Source organism: Mytilus galloprovincialis, chromosome 7 (assembly GCF_965363235.1).
Source record: "Mytilus galloprovincialis chromosome 7, xbMytGall1.hap1.1, whole genome shotgun sequence".
In the NCBI taxonomy this organism is placed as follows: Eukaryota; Metazoa; Mollusca; class Bivalvia; order Mytilida; family Mytilidae; genus Mytilus; species Mytilus galloprovincialis.
Window position 1 is genome coordinate 92,381,096 of NC_134844.1, and position 22,198 is coordinate 92,403,293.

General features: G+C 34.4%; 1 protein-coding gene across 1 annotated transcript in view; it reads right to left on the minus strand.

Annotated features, from left to right (window-relative positions):
• LOC143084318 (uncharacterized) overlaps positions 1-16,169 on the minus strand; it is an 80,610-nt gene extending 64,441 nt beyond the window's left edge. Inside the window, exons 1-4 of the mRNA XM_076260730.1 lie at positions 16,122-16,169; positions 15,296-15,397; positions 11,282-11,371; positions 4,318-4,342 (exon numbers count right to left, since the gene is read on the minus strand). Of these exons, the coding sequence (XP_076116845.1) occupies positions 4,318-4,342; positions 11,282-11,371; positions 15,296-15,397; positions 16,122-16,169 (265 nt within the window). The remainder of the gene's footprint in view (positions 1-4,317; positions 4,343-11,281; positions 11,372-15,295; positions 15,398-16,121) is intronic.
• Positions 16,170-22,198: the final 6,029 nt, after the last annotated feature.

Here is a 22,198-nt window from a genome sequence, read left to right on the forward strand (position 1 = left end):
ACCCTTTGGAACTCAATGTGGACCAATTTAAAAACAAGCCCTACATCCAACAACTTAATACACGGATAGATTCAGCATATCAAAGAACCCTATATATTCAATTTTTGTTGAAATCAAACACAGTTTAATTTTAGACCCTTTGGACCTCAATGTGGACCAATTCAAAAACGGGGCACAAAATCAAAAAACTTAATACACGGTTAGATTTGGCGTATCAAAGAAACCCCAATAAATAAATTTGTGAAGAAATCAAACAAAGTTTAATTTTTGACCCTTTGGACCTCAATGTGGACCAATTTAAAAACGGGGCCAAACATCCAAAAACTTAATACACGGATAGATTCAGCATATCAAAGAACCCCATCTATTCAATTTTTGTTGAAATCAAACAAAGTTTAATTTTGGACCCCAATTTGGACCAACTTGAAAACTGAGCCCAAAATCAACAATCTAATTACAGGTTTGGATTCAGCATATCAAAGAATCCCAAAAATTCTATTTTTTCTTCAATCAAACTAAGTTAAATTTGGACCCTTTGAACCTTAATGTAGAACAATTTGTAAAGGGGACCAAATATTAAGAATCTAAATACACATTTTAGATTCGGCATATCAAAGAACCCCAATACATAAGTTTTTGATGAAATCAAACAAATTTTAATGTTGGACCCTTTGGACCTCAATGTGGACCAATTTAAAAACGGGGCCCAATATAAAAAAAAACAAACTTAAAACACGGTTAGATTTGGCATATCAAAGAAACCCCAATAATTCAATTTGTTATGAAATCAAACAAAGTTTAATTTTGGACCCTTTGGACCTCAATGTGGACCAGTTTTAAAAGGGGCCCAAAATCCAAAAACTTAATACACGGTAAGAATCACCATACTAAAGAACCCAAATAATTCAAGAATAAAACCCCATTGAAATTGTTCAAGAAATAAGTAATTTATACAAAGTATTAGAAAAGTATTGTTGTTGGCCCCTTTTGGTCCCTAATTCCTAAACAGTTAGGGCCATAACCCCCAAAATCAATCCTAACCTTCCTTTTTTGGTATGGAACCTTGTGGTACAAAATTTCAAAAAGATCCATACACTTACACACAAGTTATTGTCTGGAAACTAGAAACAAGAGTGCACACGCTGAAATGTCTTGCCTTCTTTACTAATCATTGATATTATGCTGATAGTCGTAAGTATAAAGCTTTATTAAAAACTGCCACATAAACTTATTAACCAAGATAACTAAACAAAGACCAATGAACCATGAAAATGAGGTCAATTTCAGATGAACCATGCCAGACAGACATGTACAGCTAACAATGCTTCCATACAACAAATATAGTTGACCTATTACTTATAGTTTAAGAAAAATAGACCAAAACACAAAAACTTAACACTGAGCAGTGAACCGTGAAAATGAGGTCGAGGTCAAATAAAACCTGCGTGACTGACAAAGATCATAAAATATTTCCATACACCAAATATAGTTGACCTATGACATATTGTATTAGATAGAAAGACCAAAACTCAAAAACTTAACTTTGACCACTCAACCAAGAAAATGAGGTCAAGGTCAGATGACATCTGCCCGCTAGACATGTACACCTTACAATCATTCCATACAACAAATATAGTTGATCTATTGCATTAAGTAAAAGAAAAACAGGCCAAAACACAAAAACTTAACTATAACCACTGAACCATGAAAATGAGGTCAAGGTTGGATGACACCTGCCAGTTGGACATGTACACCTTACAGCCCTTCCATACAGCGAATATACTAGTCCTATTGCTTATAGTATCTGAGATATGGACTTGACCACCAAAACTTAACCTTGTTCACTGATCCATGAAATAAGGTCGAGGTCAAGTGAAAACTGTCTGACAGGCATGAGGACCTTGCAAGGTACGCACATACCAAATATAATTACCCTATTAATTATAATAAGAGAGAATTCAACATTACAAAAATCTGAACTTTTTTTCAAGTGGTCACTGAACCATGAAAATGAGGTCAAGGACATTTGACATGTGACTGACGGAAACTTCGTAACATGAGGCATCTATATACAAAGTATGAAGCATCCAGGTCTTCCACCTTCTAAAATATAAAGCTTTTAAAAAGTTAGCTAACGCTGCCGCCGTAGCCGCCACCGGATCACTATCCCTATGTCGAGCTTTCTGCAACAAAAGTTGCAGGCTCGACAAAAATGCGCATTTGGACCCCTTTTTAGGCTGTTAATTCCTAAACTGTTGGGACCATATTCCCCAAAACCAATCCCGACCTTCCTTTTGTGGTTTCAAACCTTGTGTTTAAATTTCATGGAGATCCATTCACTTAAACTAAAGTTATTGTCTGGAAACTTAGTGTCTTCGGACGACGCAATACCAATATACGGCCGCAAATTTTTTGTGGTAGTAAAAAAACCACAAGGCATGCACGTTTACAAAAGAAACTCCAAACTCCAACCTTCTGTCACGTGACCAATGTCTTGACATAAGAAGCCATTAAATCGTTTGCCGTCCAACTGTTTAGATTACTTATCGAATTTGTAGCTAATGCTTCTTTAACAATTAATTTTTCCAATTTACCACTTAATGATATAGTGATGTTCTTCTTGGTCAGAGATGGGTCTTTATGTGACTTTTTAAATATCCTTTCTTTTAAAAAATCTCGGAGGTATACAAATATAAACATAAAAGTTACTATTGATGTTAAAATACCTCCTTATAAAAAGGATTTTTAAAATCCCATTGCCTACCATGGTGATAGATATTAACATCCATTTTTGTTTTAGGTCTTGTAATGTCAAAATAAACTTTTACTGGTATGTATTCCAAAAATAGAAAATAATGAACAATGTATATTAAAATTTATTTTCAGATGTCCATATCTGATGATCTCACTGTGTTCGTGTAGCTTCAAAAAAGCTTCAGGAAGTTTGGCCAATCAGAACTAAAGAATTCCTATAGCAAGCAGGTGTTGCATCCTATCATCTAGATGACACTTTTTTTAACAACCCTCAATGTATTATCCATTCAAACTTTGATCATATATGGAACAAATAATTTGACCAATCATCTAACAAACCATAAAATCAGGAATGTATCATTTTGGCCAACTCTGTCAGGAAGATATATGTTCATTTTAAAATAATAATCTGATCAATTCAAAATTGTGTCCTTAACCGCAAATTGGCAATTAAAGGGGAATAACACCTATAAATAAAGGAAACAGTAGTTTATTGATGCTCAAATTTTGAAAATCGATTAGAAAGAGATCAAGGTAACAAACAGAAACTGAGGGAACCCTATGAACTCAAAAGGTGCATCGACATGGTAAGCGTCTCCTGTTATGCAAACATCACCCGCCATGCAAATTCACACTTAGTAAAAAGTCACATTCGAAAAAAGGATTCAATCAATAAATAACAGATCAGAGGACTTTAATGGTATTTAAATATTTACAAAATCAGTGAGTAAAGACACAGACACATCGTATATCAGTCAACCAATTTGTAATGGTGACTGTAGAATTAAGGTAGTGTTAATTTAAGTCTTTTTTTTTCTCATTGCTGTGTTAGAGCAGTTATGGGGAACAATCTTTACTTTCACAAAGATGTATAAAATTGAAGAAATTTTTTTAGTATCACATGACAGCTTCTAATGTTTCTGGGGAGGACAGACATGGGCATTACTGTTATATTTAATTGGTCAGGGAGCACAAGTTATTTTTGAAACATTTAACAATACAGGAGATTGGTTTGAAGAAGCTGTGGTCAATATTAACTTTCGAAGATAATATCAGTCTGTAGAAAGACACATGTTTAGTAAATGTAAACAGATTGAAAAATTAATCAAATGAAGTCTGTATATTGTGAATATGCACGAGCATAACATATTAACTGTACTAATTTTACTTTTTTCATTTACATTCTGTTGCTTTTTTTTTAAATTGGTCAAAAGTATCAGTGAAAGAAATTTAATGTGGACATCCGTATCTGGTGCAGAACAAATAGTATAGATGTTGTTTTAAACAGATACAACACAAGATCTGCCATAAACACCAAATTCTGAAAATAACGAAAAAGGTATAGCATAAATACAACTCTTTTAAGGATTTCTGATTTGGGACAGCACATGAATATATTGAAGTTTTAAATTAGTGTTTTGATATCTCAACCCCCAACCTTCTTTTATCCCCGATCAGAAGTTTAATAAAGCAGACATCCAAAAACTTTCTACAGGAAAAACACTTTATTCTTAAATAACGGAATGATAGACAAGAATACTGGCAGATCATAACTAGACTTACCTTCTGGAGTCTTTAACATGTCAGTCTACAAAAGAATAAACAATCTGATATCACATAACAATTCATTAACTTGGTGTGTCCACGGTAAAATGTAAAGCCATTAAGACGAGAAAATCAACAGTTTGATATCGAGCAATCAATAATCGAAAAACAAATATATCAGACAGCAACCAAAAACAACCGGTGAAGTACAGGCTTCAGACTTGGAACATGCACATACATAATGTGGTGGTTAAACAGGTTTGTGAGTGCTTACTCCCCCTAAACTTGAGACAATGGTGCAACAACACATCATAATAACATATCAGTTTGAAAATATCTGACGTATCAGTTTGAAATGGACAAAAAGTGATGACAAACACTGTTTTGGCCCTTCAGGACAGGTGAGCAAAAAACCATGAAAAAATGTAAACATGACTATGCACAATACTAGATATGGACAATGCCCCCCACCTCCTTTTCTGCTCTGCCATATGCACGAGTATAGTTCCACATATTTTAGATTTGACAAACAGTAATGTTGGCATACAACTTGAAATTGTTACGCTGTCTGTAAGACACAAATGATGCCTCCGCCTGACCATAGGAAATTATAAATTTAACATTATGTATGATGATGTAACTGTAGTAGGAGATAGACGGACAAACCATGATCTCTTTGTGCAGTTAGTACCAAAAAAAATGACTAAGTCCAACTACCTGTCATTTTCAGAATATTTGAAAAAAATCAAAACCCTATGGCCATGCACACCTTTTTGATGTTTATGAACATCCTTCAAATATTAAAGTTGTACCTTCAAAACTGTAGGAGGAGATAGCCGGACGAACAATGTATCCTAATCCGGACAGACGAACGACAAACAGATGGACGGACGGACAGACAGGGGTAGATTAATATGCTCCCCCAACATTTTTTCGCTTGGGCATAAAAACAATCAAAACAACATCTGTAAAATCTTTTACAAACCACAAAAAAGTCTATTTACATTATAAGGGTTATGCATCTTCTTCTTGTTATAATACTGTTATATTTGATTAGCATACAAATAAATCACAAAGGACAAGATTCATGATGTATTCAAATTTATAAATAACTTGCTTTATTTGTGTACCAGGTTCAAACTGAAAATACCTCACTGTATCTGCATATGTATGTATATAAACTACTGTACACAGGTTTACTTTTTTTTTTAATTAAACGTGGAAAAATTAATCAAAATATTAAAATTGAGGTTACATTTATAACTAATATGAATTTTGAGAGCATCATTACTATAGCTACAAATAATGTCTCAAATATTTGTATTTGCACGCACTGAAAAAAAATCATTATCCTTTACTAGTCATGATAATTTGTTTTTCTTATATGCAATACAAAATGATGGTAGATTTTAGCATATTTAATAATGTTGTGATTAACTTGTAATTGTATTTATATTAGATTGTAAAAGATTTTACACAGGTTTTTCTACACATGTAAAAAATGATGTAAAGAAGAGCATTTATATATATGTTTATCACATACTTACATACATATAGATTCTTACATAGATAACAGTGGATTATCTGATATATCCAATCGAGATAGTTAAATTATCAATTTTAAAGTCAGAGCCTCAGTTATAATTTAACTATCGAGATTGGATAAACACGATGATCCACGAGTAACTATGTAAGAATCTGTTTCTCTAATGATTAAAAACAAATTTTTCTTTTTTTGTTAAACGAAAATCCCCTTCGTGTGCCTTTCACATTCCATGAAGTTGTCAATTTCATTAACACCTGTTAGCATATTTTGATTCATCCGGTTAGCTAAACTAGAGGCTCTAAAGAGCCTGTGTCGCTCACCTTGGTCTATGTGCATATCAAACAAAGGACACAAATGGATTCATGACAAAATTGTATTTTGGTGATGGTGATGTGTTTGAAGTTCTTACTTTACTGAACGATTTTGCTTCTTACAATTATATCTATAATGAACTTTGCCCATTAGTAACAGAGAACTATATTTGGTAAAAATTTACCTAAATTTACCAAATTAATGAAAATTGTTAAAAATTGACTATAAAGGGCAATAACTCCTTAAGGGGTCAATTGACCATTTAAGTCATGTTGACTTACTTGTAGATCTTACTTTGCTGAACATTATTGCTGTTTACAGTTTATCGCTACCTATAATAGTATTCAAGATAACCAAAAACGGCAAAATTTCTTTAGAAATTACCAATTGGAGGGCAGCAACCCAACAACCAGTTGTCCAATTTATCTGAAAAATTCAGGGCAGATAAATATTGACTTGATTAACAATTTAACTTCATGTCAGATTTGCTCTAAATGCTTTGTTTTCATAGTTATAAGCCAAAAACTGCATTTTACCCCTATGTTCTATTTTTAGCCATGGCGGCCATCTTTGTTGAATGGCCAGGTCATCGAACACATTTTTCAAACTAGATACCCCAAAGATGATTGTGGCCTAGTAGTTTCAGTGGAGATTTTGTAAAAGATTACTTAGATTTATGAAAAATGGTTAAACATTGACTATAAAGGGCAATAACTCCTAAAGGGGTCAACTGACCATTTCGGTCATGTTGACTTATTTGTAAATCTAAGTTTGCTGAACATTATTGATGTTTACAGTTTATCTCTATCTATAATAATATTCAAGATAATAACCAAAAACAGCAAAATTTCCTCAAAATTACCAATTCAGGGGCAGCAACCCAACAACGGGTTGACTGATTCAACTGAAAATTTCAGGGCAGATAGATCTTGACCTGATAAACATTTTTATGCCATGTTAGATTTCCTCAAAATGCTTTAGTTTTTGAGTTATAAGCCAAAAACTGCATTTTACCCCTATGTTCTATTTTTAGCTGTGGCGTATATCTTAGTTGGTTGACCAGGCCACGCCACACATTTTTTAAACTAGAAACCCCAAAGATGATTGTGGCCAAGTTTGGATTAATTTGGCCTAGTAGTTTCAGAGGAGAAGATTTTTGTAAAAGATTACTTTAATTTACGAAAAATGGTTAAAAATTGACTATAAAGGGCAATAACTCCTAAACGGATCAACTGACCATTTTGGTCATGTTGACTTATTTGTAGATCTTACTTTGCTGAACATTATTGCTGTTCACAGTTTATCTCTATCTATAATAATATTCAAGATAATAACCAAAAACAGCAAAATTTCCTCAAAATTACCAATTCAGGGGCAGCAACCCAACAACCAATTGACCGATTCATCTGAAAATTTCAGGGCAGATAGATCTTGACCTGATAAACATTTTTACCCCTGTCAAATTTCCTCAAAATGCTTTGGTTTTTGAGTTATAAGCCAAAAACTGCATTTTACCCCTATATTCTATTTTTAGCCGTGGCGGCCATCTTGGTCTGTTGACCAAGTCATGCCACACATTTTTTAAACTAGATACCCCAAAGATGATTGTGGCCAAGAATGGATTAATTTGGCCCAGTAGTTTCAGAGGAGAAGATTTTGTAAAAGATTACTTTAATTTACAAACTAGAGGCTCTAAAGAGCCTGTGTCGCTCACCTTGGTCTATGTGAATATTAAACAATGGACACAGATGGATTCATGACAAAATTGTATTTTGGTGATGGTGATGTGTTTGAAGTTTTTACTTTCCTGAACGATTTTGCTTCTTACAATTATATCTATAATGAACTTTGCCCATTAGTAACAGAGAACTATATTTGGTAAAAATTTACATAAATTTACCAAATGAATGAAAATTGTTAAAAATTGACTATAAAGGGCAATAACTCCTTAAGGGGTCAATTGACTATTTAGGTCATGTTGACTTATTTGTAGATCTTACTTTGCTGAACATTATTGCTGTTTACAGTTTATTGCTATCTATAATAGTATTCAAGATAACCAAAAACGGCAAAATTTCTTTAAAAATTACCAATTGGAGGGCAGCAACCCAACATTTTTGCCCAACAACCAGTTGTCCAATTCATCTGAAAAATTCAGGGCAGATAGATATTGACTTGATTAACAATTTAACTTCTTGACAGATTTGCTCTAGATGCTTTGGTTTCATAATTATAAGCCAAAAACTGCATTTTACCTCTATGTTCTATTTTTAGCCATGGCGGCCATCTTAGTTGATTGACCAAGTCATGCCACACATTTTTTAAACTAGATACCCCAAAGATGATTGTGGCCAAGTTTGGATTAGTTTGGCCCAGTAGTTTCAGAGGAGAGGATTTTTGTAAAAGATTAATTTACGAAAAATGGTTAAAAATTTACTATAAAGGGCAATAACTCCTAAACGGGTCAACTGACCATTTTGTTCATTTTGACTTATTGTAGATCTTACTTTGCTGAACATTATTGCTGTTTACAGTTTATCTCTATCTATAATAATATTCAAGATAATAACCAAAAACAGCAAAATTTCCTCAAAATTACCAATTCAGGGGCAGTAACCCAACAACAGGTTGACTGATTCAACTGAAAATTTCAGGGCAGATAGATCTTGACCTGATAAACATTTTTACCCATGTCATATTTCCTCAAAATGCTTTGGTTTTTGAGTTATAAGCCAAAAACTGCATTTTACCCCTATGTTCTATTTTTAGCCGTGGCGGCCATCTTAGTTGGTTGACCAGGTCACGCCACACATTTTTTAAACTAGATACCCCAAAGATGATTGTGGCCAAGTTTGGATTAATTTGGCCCAGTAGTTTCAGAGGAGAAGATTTTTGTAAAAGACTACTTTAATTTACGAAAAATGGTTAAAAATTGACTATAAAGGGCAATAACTCCTAAACGGGTCAACTGACCATTTTGGTCATGTTGACTTATTTGTAGATCTTACTTTGCTGAACATTATTGCTGTTTACAGTTTATCTCTATCTATAATAATATTCAAGATAATAACCAAAAACAGCAAAATTTCCTCAAAATTACCAATTCAGGGACAGCAACCCAACAACCAATTGACCGATTCATCTGAAAATTTCAGGGCAGATAGATCTTGACCTGATAAACATTTTTATCCCTCGTCAGATTTGCTCTAAATGCTTTGGTTTTTGAGTTATAAGCCAAAAACTGCATTTTACCCCTATGTTCTATTTTTAGCCGTGGCGGCCATCTTGGTTGGTTGACCGGGTCACGCCACACATTTTTTAAACTAGATACCCCAATGATGATTGTGGCCAAGTTTGGTTTGATTTGGCCCAGTAGTTTAAGAGGAGAAGATTTTTGTAAAAGCTAACGCCGGACGACGACGGACGACGGACGACGGACGCCGGACGCCGGACGCAAAGTGATGAGAAAAGCTCACTTGGCCCTTTGGGCCAGGTGAGCTAAAAATGGTTAAAAATTGACTATAAAGGGCAATAACTCCTAAACGGGTCAACTGACCATTTTGGTCATGTTGACTTATTTGTAAATCTAACTTTGCTGAACATTATTGCTGCTTACAGTTTATCTCTATCTATAATAATATTCAAGATAATAACCAAAAACAGCAAAATTTCCTCAAAATTACCAATTCAGGGGCAGCAACCCAACAACCAATTGACCGATTCATCTGAAAATTTCAGGGCAGATAGATCTTGACCTGATAAACATTTTTACCCCTGTCAGATTTGCTCTAAATGCTTTGGTTTTTGAGTTATAAGCCAAAAACTGCATTTTACCCCTATGTTCTATTTTTAGCCGTGGCGGCCATCTTGGTTGGTTGACCGGGTCACGCCACACATTTTTTAAACTAGATACCCCAATGATGATTGTGGCCAAGTTTGGTTTGATTTGGCCCAGTAGTTTAAGAGGAGAAGATTTTTGTAAAAGCTAACGCCGGACGACGACGGACGACGGACGACGGACGACGGACGACGGACGACGGACGCCGGACGCCGGACGCAAAGTGATGAGAAAAGCTCACTTGGCCCTTTGGGCCAGGTGAGCTAAAAATGGTTAAAAATTGACTATAAAGGGCAATAACTCCTAAACGGGTCAACTGACCATTTTGGTCATGTTGACTTATTTGTAAATCTAACTTTGCTGAACATTATTGCTGCTTACAGTTTATCTCTATCTATAATAATATTCAAGATAATAACCAAAAACAGCAAAATTTCCTCAAAATTACCAATTCAGGGGCAGCAACCCAACAACCAATTGACCGATTCATCTGAAAATTTCAGGGCAGATAGATCTTGACCTGATAAACATTTTTACCCCTGTCAGATTTGCTCTAAATGCTTTGGTTTTTGAGTTATAAGCCAAAAACTGCATTTTACCCCTATGTTCTATTTTTAGCCGTGGCGGCCATCTTGGTTGGTTGACCGGGTCACGCCACACATTTTTTAAACTAGATACCCAAATGATGATTGTGGCCAAGTTTGGTTTGATTTGGCCCAGTAGTTTCAGAGGAGAAGATTTTTGTAAAAGCTAACGCCGGACGACGACGGACGCCGGACGCAAAGTGATGAGAAAAGCTCACTTGGCCCTTTTGGCCAGGTGAGCTAAAAACTGATGACCCTTAAAATCATCCAATGATCTTTTGAGATCACCGGCAACCACACGTTGATTAAATTTTTTTATACAATGGGTTTCGGAAAGGGATAAATTTCCATAGAGTTAGAGAAACATTTAAAATAATCTTTTCATACACTGATACATAATGCACATATTTTGCTTAAATAAAAGGAGATGTGATGTATCAACCAAGAAGACAGCAAGCCAACAAAACAAATACCAAAAAGATATCCAAACAGATGAGTACACAGTTTTCAAACATTTTTCTTTCACATATGCCAACATCTACATTAGGCAACAAGCTTGAAATTGTTAACTGACAACAAATACCACATAGACAACTAAAGGCAAATGTTTTATTGTAACTTCTTTGTACCAAGTTTGTTGTGACTCTAACAATCTGTGACATATTTGTGAATATCCCTTTTTTACTAAGAAAAAATATCTACCTTAAGGAAGTCCATCACTTCTTTCTTCTTCTTTTTCTTTTCAGAATCATCAAAGCTTTCCATTGTTACCAGATCATAGGGAGTCTGACCCTGAAATACAATCAAAAACTCTTTTATCAGTCATACAAATATACATCTTCTTTTATTCTATAAACTGTAAAACAATAAATAATAGCTAATTGTTGAATAAATTTTACCTATCTGTACTATTAAACAAGAAGACCTCATTTTGTGTGTCGCTTCTCTTCCTTCCACAATAAATTAATCATCATGCCTCCGTTCTTTAGGTAACATGCATAGAGCATTTGTCATCCATTCTTATGACTATTCAGATTGAGTTATTTTGGGAGAAAAACGACAAAATAGGTGTCCAGATATTGTTTCCGTTATCAGACTAACTATTAGTCATGGATAAAACTTCAGGTTTTAAACGTGCACAAGAACAACCAATCGTATGATAGATTACAAAAATGAAAAATGAATAAGCCAATCAGAGCGTTCTCCATATCATGGTTTTAGGTCGCAAGAACCACAACTGTTATACCTCCTTAGAGACAATTATGTTTTCGCGTTTATCCACGTGAAAACTACGATTATATTACTATAATATACAGACTCTCTGTATTCTGTCTACCTTTTTTTCTGAAATATTTACTATCTAAGGGGTCATACCAGTTGCATATATATTGAAATAAGTAAAACATGTGGAAACAAGAATGTGTCCATAGTATACAGATGCCATATCAGCACTATCTTTTACTATGTTAAGGATTATGTAATGGGGTAAAAGCTCTAATTTGGCAATAAAATTGGAAATATAATATCATAGGGAACATATTTACTAAGTTTATAGTTGGTTGGACTTCAACTTCATCAAAAACTACTTCGACAAAAACTTTAACCTGAAGCGGGACAGACAGACGAACGAACGAACAAAGGAACAGACTTGAAAACATAATTCCCATTAATGGGGCATACAAATCTATTGTTAAAAGTGAAAACTTTAACCTGAAGCTGGACAGAAGGTGTGTTTGTAGTGTATGATTGGTTGAAGATGTGTTTGTAATGTATGATTGGTGGAAGATGTGTTTGTAATGTATGATTGGTGGACGGTGTGTTTGTAATGTATGATTGGTGGAAGGTATGTTTGTAATGTATGATTGGTTAGGTGTGCTTGTAATGTATGATTGGTGGAAGGTGTGTTTGTAATGTATGATTTGTGGAAGATGTGTTTGTAATGTATGACTAGTGGAATGTTTGTTTGTAATGTATGATTGGTGGAATGTTTGTTTGTAATGTATGATTGGTGGAAGATGTGGTTGTAATGTATGATTGGTGGAAGGTGTGTTTGTGATGTATGATTGGTTAAAGGTGTGTTTGTAATCTATGATTGGTGGGAGTTGTGTTTGTAATGTATGATTGGTGGAAGGTGTGTTTGTAATGTATGATTGGTGGAAGGTGTGTTTGTAATGTATGATTGGTGGGAGGTGTGTTTGTAATGTATGATTGGTGGAAGGTGTATTTGAAATGTATGATTAGTGGGAGGGGTGTTTGTAATGTATGATTGGTGGAAGGTGTGTTTGTAATGTATGATTGGTGGAATGTTTGTTTTTAATGTATGATTGGTGGAAGGTGTGTTGGTAGTGTATGATTGGTGGAAGATGTGTTTGTAATGTATGATTGGTGGAAGGTGTGTTTGTTATATATGATTGGTGGAAAGTGTATTTGTAATGTATGATTGGTGGAAGGTGTGTTTGTAATGTATGATTGGTGGAAGATGTGTTTGTAATGTATGATTGGTGGAAGGTGTATTTGTAATGTATTGTTGGTGGAAGGTGTATTTGTAATGTATGATTGGTGGAAGGTATGTTTGTAATGTATGATTGGTGGAAGGTGTATTTGTAATGTATGATTGGTGGAAGATGTGTTTGTAATTTATGATTGGTGGAAGGTGTATTTGTAATGTATGATTGGTGGAAGATGTGTTTGTAATGTATGATTGGTGGAAGGTGTATTTGTAATGTATGATTGGTGGAAAGTGTGTTTATAATGTATGATTGGTGGAAGATGTGTTTGCAATGTATGATTGGTGGAAGATGTGTTTGTAATGTATGATTGGTGGAAGGTGTATTTGTAATGTATGATTGGTGGAAGGGGTGTTGGTAGTGTATGATTGGTGGAAGATGTGTTTGCAATGTATGATTGGTGGAAGGTGTGTTGGTAGTGTATGATTGGTGGAAGGTGTGTTTGTAATGTATGATTGGTGGGAGGTGTATTTGTAATGTATGATTGGTGGGAGGTGTGTTTGTAATGTATGATTGGTGGAAGATGTGTTTGTAATGTATGATTGGTGGAAGGTGTGCTTGTAATGTATGATTGGTGGAAGATGTGTTTGTAATGTATGATTGGTGGAAGGTGTATTTGTAATGTATGATCGGTGGAAGGTGTGTTTGTAATGTATGATTGGTGGAAGGTGTGTTGGTAGTGATTGCTAGGTGATCATTGTATTGCCATGCTTTGATTGGTTATCCCTTTGTTGACATTGTTTGAATTAAGGTATATCAGTTTTTATGACTCATGTTATTAGTTGTTATTCAAGTGACTGCACCATGTTAATTACTTTGGTTGTCATTGTGTTAACATTTGATTGGTGATCAGTGTGTTGACATCATATGAAGTGTGGTCTGTGGGTTGGTCTTATTAATGTATGTAAATCAAGTGACTACACCAGGTTAAATACTTTGATTATTTGTCTGTGTTGATTGGTGATTTGAAGTGTGGTCTGTGGGTTGGTCTGATTAATGTTTGTAAATCAAGTGACTTCACCATGTTAAATATTTTAGTTATTTGTCTGTGTTGATTGGTTATTTAAAGTGTGGTCTGTGGGTTGGTATGATTAATGTTTGTAAATCAAGTGACTACACCATGTTAAATACTTTGATTATTTGTCCATGTTGATTGGTGATTTAAAGTGTGGTCTGTGGGTTGGTCTGATTAATGTTTGTAAATCAAGTGACTACACCATGTTAAATACTTTGATTATTTGTCTGTGTTGATTGGTGATTTAAAGTGTGGTCTGTGGGTTGGTCTGATTAATGTTTGTAAATCAAGTGACTACACCATGTTAAATATTTTGATTATTTGTCCGTGTTGATTGGTGATTTAAAGTGTGGTCTGTGGGTTGGTCTGATTAATGTTTGTAAATCAAGTGACTGCACCATGTTAAATACTTTGATTATTTGTCCGTGTTGATTGGTGATTTAAAGTGTGGTCTGTGGGTTGGTCTGATTAATGTTTTTAAATCAAGTGACTACACCATGTTAAATATTTTGAATATTTGTCCATGTTGATTGGTGATTTAAAGTTTGGTCTGTGGGTTGGTTTGATAAATGTTTGTAAATCAAGTGACTACACCATGTTAAATACTTTGATTATTTGTCCATGTTGATTGGTGATTTAAATTGTGGTCTGTGGGTTGGTCTGATTAATGTTTGTAAATCAAGTGACTGCACCATGTTAAATACTTTGATTATTTGTCCATGTTGATTGGTGATTTAAAGTGTGGTCTGTGGGTTTGTTTTATTAATGTTTGTAATTCTAGTGACTACACCATGTTTAATACTTTGATTGGTTGTCCATGTTGATTGGTGATTTAAAGTGTGGTCTGTGGGTCGGTTTTATTAATGTTTGTAATTCTAGTGACTACACCATGTTAAATACTTTGATTGGTTGTCCATGTTGATTGGTGATTTAAAGTGTGGTCTGTGGGTTTGTATGATTAATGTTTGTAAATCAAGTGACTACACCATGTTAAATACTTTGATTATTTGTCTGTGTTGATTGGTGATTTAAAGTGTGGTCTGTGGGTTGGTCTGATTAATGTTTGTAAATCAAGTGACTACACCATGTTAAATACTTGTTTCACATAAATTCAAGTGAAATTTTGTTCTATATATCAATTTAAAATGTATACATTTTTTGTTAAGAAAGATCGCGAATAAAAATGAATGTTACCTGTTCTGATTTCACCCAAGGACTGCATCCTTGATCTATTAACCATTTTGTTACATCAATCCGTCCATACTTAGCAGCATGATGTAAAGCTGTTTCTCCAAACTATAACAATATAATATATAAACATGTTAATGGTGTGTGATAATAAATCAAGAGAGGTGTCAAACAATTTATCTAAATGTAAGAAATATAACATTGGCTAAGAAAATATCCAATTATACTTGTGTATAAACTGATAAATGGTAGATTAAGATTATAAACTAAATATATATTTTCTGATTCAGTTCTACAAAACATGAAAAAATAATAGCAAACCCTATTTAATATAATTCTAACAAGTATTTGTTGTCCATTTAACCTATCTGGTTAACAACATGATTTTATGTTGATTTTGTAGAATAATCAAAGTTGAAAAAAAAGGAACATAAAAACCAGTTATATTTTCTGATTCAGGACGAAGAGATAAGAAAATTGAGACCCAACTTTATATAATTCTGTCAAGTATTTATTATTTTTAAAAGATGTTTTACATTAGATCTGTAGAATTAACATTATCTGTCAGACTAAAGATGTTAACACATTGAACATGTTCTCATCAACTTCTCATTAAAATCAGATGTTAACAAAATAATTTTTTGTCAGGAAACAAAATAAAACCTTTACTATCTGATTCAGTTCTGTGTTACGAATAAAATGAGACCCCACTTTATATAATTCTAACAAATATTTGTTGTCCATTAAACCTGTCTGATTAACAACATGATTTTGTGTAGATTCTGTATAAAGTGATGTTTGTTCAGAGTAAGGTCATTATATCTATCATTACCAAGTCGTCTGTGGCCTCTAATTGACTGCCCTGACTGGCGAGGTACATCACTACCTCCAGGTGTCCTCCCCCAGCCGCCCACATTAATGGTGTCCTTCCCAACTGTAATATCAACATATAACAGACATCAAAACTTGTGTCATAAACTGGACAATGTAGTGTAATAAATATAAACAAAATATATATCACATGAATCAGTGGTCAAAACTGAATAAAATGACCAGTCACACTTGTATTTATATTCTACATAAACAACAAATAAACAACATGTTTTGTTGTGAGATGTCAGAACTTCCATCAAAACTGTCAGGTTAAAAAAAAAAACTCTTTTCAAGAAACATAAACAATATTTATATCAATGGACTCAGCTGGACAAGACAATTAAAATAAGACCCCACTTTATATAATTCTATCAAATATTTGTTGTCCATTAAATCTGTCTGATTAACAATGATTCTGAATCAGTAGAATGATCAAAGTTAAAAAAAAACTTTTTTTCAAGAAACATTAAAACGAGTTATATTTTCTGATTCAGTACGAAGAGACAAGAAAAATAAGACCCCACTTTATATTATTCTGTCAAGTATTTGTTATTTTTAAAAGATGTTTTACATTAGATCTGTAGAATTAACATTATCTGACTAAAGATGTTAACACAACTTATTCTCATCAACTTCTCATTAAAATCAGATGTTAACAAAATAATTTTTCGTCAGGAAACAAAATAAAACCTTAACTATCTGATTCTGTTCTGTGTTACGAAAAAAATAAGACCCCACTTTATATAATTCTAACAAATATTTGTTGTCCATTAAACCTGTCTGATTAACAACATGATTTTGTGTAGATTCTGTATAAAGTGATGTTTGGTTAGAGTAAGGTCATTATATCTATCATTACCAAGGATGTGGCCTCTAACTGACTGCCCTGACTGATGAGGTACGTCACCACCTCCAGGTGTCCTCTCATAGCGGCCCACATTAATGGTGTCTTTCCTCCAAACTGTAATATCAACATATAACAGACATCAAAACTTGTGTCATAAACTAGACAATGTTGTGTAATAAATATAAACAAAATATATATCACATGAATCAGTGGTCAAAACTGAATAAAATGACCAGTCACACTTGTATTTATATTCTACATAAACAACAAATAAACAACATGTTTTATTGTGAGATGTCAGAACTTCCATCAGAACTGTCAGGTTAAAAAAATAACTTTTTTCTAGAAACATAAACAATATTTATATCAATGGACTCAGCTGGACAAGACAATTAAAATGAGACCCCACTTTATATATTTCTTACAAATATTTGTTGTCCATTAAATCTCTCTGATTAACAATGATTCAGTAGAATGATCAAAGTTAAAAAAAACTTTTTTTCAAGAAACAATAAAACAAGTTATATTTTCTGATTCAGTACGAAGAGACAAGAAAAATAAGACCCCACTTTATATAATTCTGTCAAGTATTTGTTATTTTTAAAAGATGTTTTACATTAGATCTGTAGAATTAACATTATCTGACTAAAGATGTTAACACAACTTGTTCTCATTAAAATCAGATGTTTACAAAATAATTTTTTGTCAGGAAACAAAATAAAACCTTAAATTTCTGATTCAGTTTTGTGTTACGAATAAAATGAGGCCCCACTTTATATAATTCTAACAAATATTTGTTGTCCATTAAACCTGTCTGATTAACAACATGATTTTGTGTAGATACTGTATAAAGTGATGTTTGGTCAGAGTAAGTTGATTATATCTATCATTACGTAGTCTGTGGCCTCTAACCGACTGCTGTGACTGATGAGGTACGTCACTACCTCCAGGTGTCCTCCCACAGCCGCCAACATTAATGGTGTCTTTCCATCCTGTAATATCAACATATAACAGACATCAAAACTTGTGTCATAAACTGGACAATGTTGTGTAATAAATATAAACAAAATATATATCACATGAATCAGTGGTCAAAACTGAATAAAATGACCAGTCACACTTGTATTTATATTCTACATAAACAACAAATAAACAACATGTTTTATTGTATGGGCGTCAAGTTGGTTACCTATTCCCTATTCCCTATTCGTTACCTATTCCCTATTCCCTATTCGTTGCCTATTCGTTACCTATTCCCTATTCCCTATTCGTTACCTATTCGTTACCTATTCCCTATTCCCTATTCGTTGCCTATTCGTTACCTATTCCCTATTCCCTATTCGTTACCTATTCGTTACCTATTCCCTATTCGTTACCTATTCGTTACTTTTGATTTTTAATATCCTTCCCCCTTTTTAATTATGGCATGGAATAGTTTAATATGGCTGCCGTTACCATGGAAACAGCACAATTGTGAAAAAAATGAGCTTTTGGTTTTTGGTGAACTGTTTGGATATGCTTCTGATCAACTCAGAATCATCATATTTTAAAACAATGTAGGTGCCCACTATATACAGGCGTTGGATGATTTTGGCGATCATTGGAACTACTATGTTGCCATGGAAACTACACCAAAATTTTCAAAATTCTAAAAATGCTCAAAACTTCATGAAACTTCACAGTAATGATGAGCAACATTGGAGTTGGAATTTCCAAAATAGGTCTTGTTACCATGGAAACAATGCAAAAAGGTCAAAAATTTCAAAAATAAGAATTTTCCGCAAACTGGATGAAACTTTACAGGAATGGTAACTGGCATAGGCAGAGTTGGATTTTGAAGTTAGAATTTTCAAAATGGCCGCCGTAACCATGGAAACAGCAAAAATATAAAAAAAAATTCAAAATGTTCAAACTTAATGAAACTTTGCAAAAATGTTACTAGACATCTGTAGATGCTCTCTTTGACTTTGGAATTGTCAAAATGGCTGTCGCTCACCTGGTAATAGGGGGAAGGGGTGCCTTCCGTTATTGCTAGCAATTACAAATCTAGTTGTTAATAGTCTTACATATGGTAATAGTTCTGAATTGGTTGAGGTAAAATGATCTTTTTATGACCTATTTATATGTGTTTGTGCTCAACCGATCCTTTTACTTCATGTTCGATACGCATTTGTTCCTTACTTGTTTTTTATACGTTCTACCTTTTAACTGCTTTATGTCCGTATGTTTGAAGATGGATCTTGGTTCGACGGGATGAAATCACCGTGTTAGCGCTTGCGTAAAAACGAAGATGTGGTATGATTGCCAATGAGACACCACTCCACATTAGACCAAAATGACACAGAAATTATCAACTATAGTTCACTGTACGGCCTTCAACAATGAGCATAGCCCAAACCGTGTAGTCACCTATAAAAGGCCCAGACATGACAACCTCATACAATTCAAACAACAAAACTGACGGCCGTATTTCATATACAAAAAAATAAACGGAAATATGTAACACAAAAACAAACGATAACTACTTAATTTCAGGCTCTTGTCTAGGGACAGGCACATACTTACATAATGTGGTAGAGTTAAACATGTAAGCGGGGTGTACATCGTTTCGGAGCATGCTATTACCTTGTTTAATTCGTTCCATCACTCGCTTATAATTCGCTTATAATACGTGTATCTTACGTTGCACCTTTTAAAACATGATTTTCAATTGTTTTGTTGTCTCTGGTGGAAGATTTGGGCTCTTAGAGGTGATATAACTCTATAAGTGCATTTGTATCCGTTCCAGCGGTCGGATAATACCCTGTTAAATATTCGTTACTATTTCGCTTTTAAAAAGTTTGTTGTACGTTGCACCTTTTAGAAAAGGATTTCCAATTGTGTTCATATCTCTGGTGGTAATAATGTGTTCTTATAGATGAAATACCCCTATAAGCGCATATGTACTCGTTCCAGCGATCGGTTAATACCCTGTTACATAGACAATAACTGTTTAGTGTCTTTAAATATCAGCTGTATTTGTACGAGGCTAGGAAACAAGGTGTAGGCGAGCTTTTAGCGAGCTACTACACCTGTTTCGAGCCGAGTACACATACAGCTGATATTTAAAGACACTAAACAGTTATTGTCTTTATCCTGCAATTAATTCCGTATATTGTTTTTGTTTTGAAAGACACAAAAACTAACATATTTAGCATTTATTTTCGATTTGTAACCCCTTAGAGGCCCGCGTAGTAATATCAAAATCACACATTACGCTGAAGACGGGTTCGCAAAACAAGAATCTCGAATGATCAACAATAATACATCGCTCAAGGTATATAATTATCTATTTTAACATAACAACTAATTTCAACAGTAAAAACAAATAACAAAGCATTATCAAATTTGAAACAGAAGTGTACGAATTGTCCTACGCTTCAGACTTGACATTCACCAAACATGCATGCTGAAATTGACATGGTTGATTTTGTAATACAATCATACACATTCAAGTTTTGAAATCGACAATTGTCAACGTCATTGGCATGCAACGGGAATACACATTCTGAGGTCACTTAGGTTCAAACAATCCTCAGTCCGGCAGTGGGTGGAGCTTTAAAGCGATATCTGTATAGTATACAGATACAGCATAGCGATATCTGTAGGGTTGTATCTGTATAGTAGGACACCCAATTGCAGGATAAATCTTCGTTACCTATTCGTTACCTATTCACTTATAGTACGTTTGTTGTACGTTGCACCTTTTAGAAAAGGATTTTCAATTAAATTCATATCTCTGATGGTAACAATGTGTTCTTAGAGATGAAATGACCCCATTAGAGCGCATGTACCCGTTCCAGCGCTCGGTAAATAACCTGTTACCTATTCGTTACTTATTCGCTTTTAATGCGCGGGGTATACGGTGCACCTTGAAATAAATCGTTTTTTAATTGTGTTCAGGTCTCTGGTGGTAAGAATGTGTTCTTAGAGATGAAATTACCCTATTAGCGCGCATGTACCCGTTCCAGCGCTCGGTTAATACCCTGTTACCTATTCGTTACCTATTCGTTACCTATTCGCTTATAATACATTTTTTTATACGTTTCACCTGTTAAGGATTTTCAATTATGTCCAGGTCTCAGACGGTAACAATGTGTTCTTAGAGATGAAATGACCCCATTAGAGCGCATGTACCCGTTCCAGCGCTCGGTAAATAACCTGTTACCTATTCGTTACTTATTCGCTTTTAATGCGCGGGGTATACGGTGCACCTTGAAATAAATCGTTTTTTAATTGTGTTCAGGTCTCTGGTGGTAAGAATGTGTTCTTAGAGATGAAATGACCCTATTAGCGCGCATGTACCCGTTCCAGCGCTCGGTTAATACCCTGTTATCCATTCGTTACCTATTCGTTACCTATTCGCTTATAATACATTTTTTTATACGTTTCACCTGTTAGAAAAGGATTTTCAATTATGTCCATGTCTCAGGTGGCAACAATGTGTTCTTAGAGATGAAATTACCCTATTAGCGCTCATGTACACGTTCCAGTGCTCGGTAAATAATCTTGTTACCTATTCGTTACCTATTCGCTTTTAATGCGCGGGGTATACGCTGCAACTTGAAATAAATCGTGTTTTAATTGTGTTCATGTCTCAGGTGGTAACAATGTGTTCTTAGAGATGAAATGACCCCATTAGAGCGCATGTACCCGTTCCAGCGCTCGGTAAATAACCTGTTACCTATTCGTTACCTATTCGCTTTAAATGCGCGGGGTATACGGTGCACCTTGAAATAAATCGTTTTTTAATTATGTTCAGGTCTCTGGTGGTAAGAATGTGTTCTTAGAGATGAAATGACCCTATTAGCGCGCATGTACCCGTTCCAGCGCTCGGTTAATACCCTGTTACCTATTCATTACCTATTCGTTACCTATTCGCTTATAATACATTTTTTTATACGTTTCACCTGTTAGAAAAGGATTTTCAATTATGTCCATGTCTCTGGTGGTAACAATGTGTTCTTAGAGATGAAATGACACCATTAGAGCGCATGTACCCGTTCCAGCGCTCAGTAAATAACCTGTTACCTATTCGTTACCGATTCGCTTTTAATGCGCGGGGTATACGCTGCACCTTGAAATAAATCGTGTTTTAATTGTGTTCATGTCTGGTGGTAACAATGTGTTCTTAGAGATGAAATGACCCC